This window comes from Kryptolebias marmoratus, linkage group LG15, assembly GCF_001649575.2.
Source record: "Kryptolebias marmoratus isolate JLee-2015 linkage group LG15, ASM164957v2, whole genome shotgun sequence".
NCBI lineage: Eukaryota > Metazoa > Chordata > Actinopteri > Cyprinodontiformes > Rivulidae > Kryptolebias > Kryptolebias marmoratus.
Window position 1 is genome coordinate 28,394,635 of NC_051444.1, and position 5,587 is coordinate 28,400,221.

A 5,587-nucleotide genomic window follows, 5' to 3' on the forward strand; every position below is an offset into this window, starting at 1 on the left:
AAAGTTTTGCAGGTGTCTACATCTGGTTGTAGATCTGCATTTAACTGGAGTTATATAAAAGTTAAAGGGATTTGTACTGTGGTCTCCTGTTGATTAGCTCTGTGGTTCTGAAACCTTTTTTTTAAGTCTTTTAATTTTGACAGCAAAATGTTTTCTGATGTTGACTTCAATTTCCACATTCCACTGAACTTCAAGTAGTTTCCATTTGAAGCTAAAATTGTATTTTGCTTGAACTGCTCCCCTTTTATTATCTTTATTTCCATCACGGTTAGCTTTTTGTTTAACTTGTAAAAAGTTGATATCAAAATGTCTACTGAGTACCACCAGTGGAACATGTACCACCGTTTGAGAAACATAAAGTTAGGATAATTTGTAGAAATAAAGTTAAATCAAACACGTTTTGTTGCCCTCTAATGGCCACATAGAAGACCTGACCTGCACCTTAAAGTAGTCAAGTTCATATTGATCGGATGCTAATACTTTCGATACAGCCTTTCCAAATAAAAGGGACTTCTTGAATAGTTTTTTTTTTCCAGAAAAAATTACTTCAGGCTAAAATTGGACTAAATTAGGCCTAAAAGTGGAAGTTAAGTGGATGATTACATCTGGCCTTAGATCTGCATTTCACCAAGGCTGGCTTAAAAAGAAAGATTTGAGTTCAGGTCCCACTTTTACAAGTGTTTAACTAATTAAACTACATTAAACAGTCATTTTCTCTGACGAGCAATCTTTATAAAGCTGTGCAAACTGACATCAGCATAGATGTGTGACAACCTCACATGCATTTTTGTGTTTCAGTTCTTATGTGCGTTACATACATGTGTCACTCATCCACACGTTTTGTTGAAACTTGCCACCTCCTGTTGTCTCCATCTTTGTTAGTTTTTGAGCCAGACTTTAACAGATGCGACTGGTTATTTGATTTACACATTCCTCCTTTTGCTCCTCATTTTAAAACATAGTCAGGCACTTGTGTTTATGACTTCATTCACGGCAACAAATCTATTTTTGACTTCACGTTTTCAGGCTAAAAGAGACTCAAGTTGAGGCAAACATTTGAAAACTGCAGACGTTTTTATTAAACTGGCAAATTGAATCTGTACAGCAAAAAATTAACCTCACAATGATAAATCTGTTCATATTATACTGAATATTCTAAAAAGAAACAAAACTGCACATTGTTTAACTTTATACACACAAAGACTTACAGACAAAACTCGTTATGATAAGGTCTTTATTTTTCCCGTAAATCTCTTGTTCAAAATCTGAGTTCAGATGCAGAAAAAAACAAAAGGATCCGTTAGAAAAGCTCAAATCTGCGGCCTGTTGGTTTCCACCTGGTTAGTGGTCGATTTGACTTTTGACTGAAGTTTTCTTTTTCAGGTAAAATCCTGTGAAAATGAACAGAAACTACAGAAGCTGCACATTCAAATAATCATCCAAAATGATTGGCAAAAACAGGGCGAAAGAAACAGTGACAGGACTGTGAAATTGTCTAAAATTAAATATTTGTTATGCCCAAAAATGTGTCTTAAATGATGTTTTCCATTTATGGTCATGTCAATTCCCTGCAATCAATAAATCATCTCTGACTACAAATGTCTAAAATGATAAGATGATGACATTCTTGGTGCTCTGCAGTCATGTAAGTAGAAAATGTCTCTTAAATATTCTTTACTTTCAGGTAAATAATGTCCCGACCAGCAGCCAGGACCTTTAGGAGCTGCTGTAATAAAGCCTTTAGGTCATTTGGTGCCAGATAAGTGAAAACCAGGTGGTTATTTAACACAATGACTAGATTACCAAGAAAGAAAGAAACAAAAAAAAGTCTTGTTTAGTTCAATTTGTTGAAAAGAAAACATAATAAAGAGCAACAAGCTGCAACCTGACTGCCTTTGGATGTGGAAACTGTTTGTAAATCAGTAGGATTTGCACGTTGTTGGGCAGTGATGCAGACTCTGTTCAGTACCCGAGCAAGGACAGTCCTCATGGGATAAAAACCAGCAGCTACTGATGATTGTGAGGTTGGCGCTGGTGAGAAACTTCAAGCCTCCTGAGTCTGAATTCCAACTGGGACGTCCACTAAATCTGGATTTTTGAGGCCGTTCCATTTTTAGTTTTATCCTTGTTTCTTTGAGTTTCCAGTTCAGAGATCAGCTGGGCTGCACCAACATCATAAAATCTCCCAGCTGAACAACAGGAGCAAGAAACACAAAGTTTTATTAGAGCTTCCTTTTCTAACTAAAGTTTTAGTGTTTGCTTTAAAAATATAGATTTTATGCCTCTCCTGTATGTTTTGCCTCTACAGCTGGTTTCTTTACCTTTTCTGTTTTTCCTGGTCGTAATGTTACATCTGCATGTGGACGGCTGAGTCATAGAAGAAATCTGAAAACTCAGACAAACATAATGACACCAAAGAGTCAGCTGCTATCGATGATCTGACTCAGGAGGGTTCGGTGTAAAGACAGAACCGGCTCTGGCCTCATTAAGTCCACTAATTAACACAGTTTCTGTGTTTTTATTGATTACTGGGTCTTTAAAGGGTGAAGAGGACTCTTTGTGGCACTCGAACATTTGCTCTCTGAATGTGTGGAGCCATTTTCAGAAAACGAACACGCAGCCAAAGCAACGTGATTGTACAAGCAGTGGGTGAAATACATTTTAAAACCCATAAAACTAATGTTTAATCTTAATTTTTAACTAAACATGAGTGTAATTGGTCTTTTTTTTTTAAAGGAAAAGTAACCAACAGGACTGAAGTCAACATTGTTTTCTGTTTCATCTGGACTATTGGATGGATGTTTAGTTCTTTTATCATCTGGATTAAGTCCTGTCAACACAAACTACATCATGTTGAATCCTTTTATTGTCTTCTTTACGGACACTTAAAGCAGAATGTTTTTATCAATTCCAAAAAAAAATGATGTAAAAAATAATTAGTAACATGAAAATCTTGCAAAAGTCAACAGGATGAAGAGAATAATTCTGATAAATAAGCAGCTTCTCCGGTGGTTAAAGGAAACCCTCAGCGTGTCCTCGACCACTACGTAATAAAGGGAAATCCAACCGTTTTTACAAAGGTAAGGAAAAGGAAACCTTTGTGTGATTTTTGATCAAGATAGCGTTGAAGATTCGGCATTTGTAATCTAGGTTTTGATTTAAAATATGTAATCCAACTCTTAATGGTTTCTTCTTGCTCTGCAGGTCTTCAGTGTAAACTCTATAGCAGCGCTTCAGCAGTTTTATTTAACTAGGTGGCCGGAAAAACAAAACAAAACTGAACGCAGGATCAAAACAAAGTGCAACAGCATCTGAGATCAAATTCAATCAACAATAAATTAGACATGAATGTAAAAAAAAAAAAGTGCAATGAAATGAGGATTTAAATTAGAAAGAAATGAAATGTGTGCGTGACATTCTTGTCCATGGAGAGCAGCTGGCCTTCAGCAAACTGATCTGAAAGCAGCGAGTCGTGTTTCTGCAGGGGTTGGATGAGAAGCGCTTCAAAGCAACGGCATCGTCTCAGATTTTAACGGCAAAGTTTGCCTCAAAGTTTCCACGTGCGACGCGGGCAGCTGCAGTCGAAGAAACAATCCGGTCTCCGCTAAATATCGCATAAAAATCATCCGGGTGAAATCTCTGGGAAGCAATCCGACCTTCAGAAGCAGCGGCCCTCGGTCACATCGACAGCGTTCATCTGGAAATTCAAAAGAGGCGAAGGCGGCCTCGCTTCCTCCACAACATTCTGAGCACAAGCGGATACTTGAATCGGCAGTCAGCACTCTGAGTGTAGAGACTGAAGGATTTGGTTTTCAACAGAAGAGGGGGGTCCAGATGTGGTGTTGGCACTGTTTACAGATGGAGTAACTGATGGAGGAGGAGGAGGGCATGACGGGTCCGTCCTTTCTGAAGCTCCAGCTCTACCGGTCCTTCAGTTCTCTCGTCACGCGCTTCGTGATGCGGCCGCACAGCAGCCCCACCAGGAAGAGGACGCACACGCTCAGGGCGATCATGAGCAGGATGTAGTTCTTGGAAGGAGACGTCATCACTTGGACGGCCAGGTCGGAGAAGCCCTCCGCCGGCGCCACCTGCAGGCAGGGAGAAGAGCAGACGACGGTGTTTGTGGACGTATCTGACTGAATACGTCGATTTTAGTTTGTTTTAAAGGAGTTTAGGATTTAGAGACAATGTATGATAGAACAACCAAAACGCAACTCTAGAGCATTTTTTTTGTATCTACAGGTGTGGCCAAAAGTTTTGAGAATGGCACAAATCTTGGTTTTCACAAAGTCTGCAGCCTCAGATTGTTTTAGAACCGTTTGTCAGACGTTTATATGGCATCATAAAATATAAATCTCCATTCTCCTCGTCTTTTTAAATTTCTATTGACAAATACACCCAGTTTAAGCAAAGACTATATTTACTATATTAAATATTTACAGCATTGACTCTTCTTCTTTAAAACTTCTGCAGTTCACCTGGACATGCTGGACAAAACCGTCAATGATGGTAATTCATTCTTGTCTTATTGGTGCTTGGAGTTGATCAGAGCTTCTTTGGTTTTGTTTGTTCGTGCTCTTTTTGAGGATTGACCACAGGTTTTTAATGGGATTGAGATCTGGGGAGTTTCCTGGCCATGGACCCAAAATTTCAATGTTGTGTTCACCAAGCCACTTGGTTATCACTTCAGCTTTGTGACATGGTGCTGCATCATTCTGGAAAAAAGCATTGTTCATCTGCAAATTGCAAATAAATCCTGGGTAGAAGTTGCTCTTGGAGGATGTTTTGATACCATTCCTTATTCATGGCTGTGTTCTTAGAAAACATTTTGAGCGAACCCACTCCCCTGGATGAGAAGCATGGTCTCAGGATCCTTCACAGGACTAATGGCAGCGTTCACCTTTTCTTCTCCGGACAATCATTTCCCCAGATGTCCCAAACATTCTGAACTTCATCAGAGAAAAATAACTTTACCCCAGTCCTCTTCAGTCCAATATCTATTCTTCCTGCAGGATGTCATCCTTGATGTTTTTCTTGGAGAGAAGTGGCTTCTTTGCTACCCTTCTTGACAACAAGTCATCCTCCAAAAGTCTTTGTCTCACTGTGCGTTCAGACGCACTCATGCCTGCCTTCTGCCATTCCTGAGCAAGCTTTGCACTGATGCTGACCCACTCTCATAGCTGCATTCTGTTTAGGAGACAGTCCTGACACTTGCTTGACTTTCTTGGGCGCCCTGAAGCCTTCTCTTCACTGCATTTGAACCACTCTCCTTGAAGCTTTTGATGTTTCACTAAATGGTTGATTGGGGTGCTATCTTACAAACAGCAATGTCTTTCTCTGTGAAATCTTTTTGATGCAATGAAATGATGACTTGATGTGTTTCCTTGGAGGTAACCATGGTTCTCTTTCAACATTCGTTTCGGTATCTCACTATGGGACACGCCCCTGCGCCTGTCCCCCAGAAGCTCTATTACATTACGCCAGTCCTGACTGGCCGACAGAAGTGACGTCAGCTCCAGGAGGAGGGCTTCCTCCCAGCATAAATGCCTGACGTCACGCAAGTGATCTTCAGTCTAACACCTCTTCT

At 39.9% G+C, this 5,587-nt stretch overlaps 1 protein-coding gene across 2 annotated transcripts in view; it reads right to left on the minus strand.

Moving 5' to 3' along the window:
- Positions 1-1,054: 1,054 nt before the first annotated feature.
- The window catches only part of LOC108242135 (Golgi apparatus protein 1), a 48,344-nt gene continuing 43,811 nt past the window's right edge, over positions 1,055-5,587 (minus strand). The window contains exon 27 of one of the 2 annotated variants that reach the window (XM_017426776.1): positions 1,055-4,088. In XM_017426776.1, coding sequence (XP_017282265.1) covers positions 3,921-4,088 — 168 coding nt within the window. In that variant the 3' untranslated portion in view covers positions 1,055-3,920. The remainder of the gene's footprint in view (positions 4,089-5,587) is intronic. The other variant, XM_017426777.3, reaches the window with a different exon arrangement.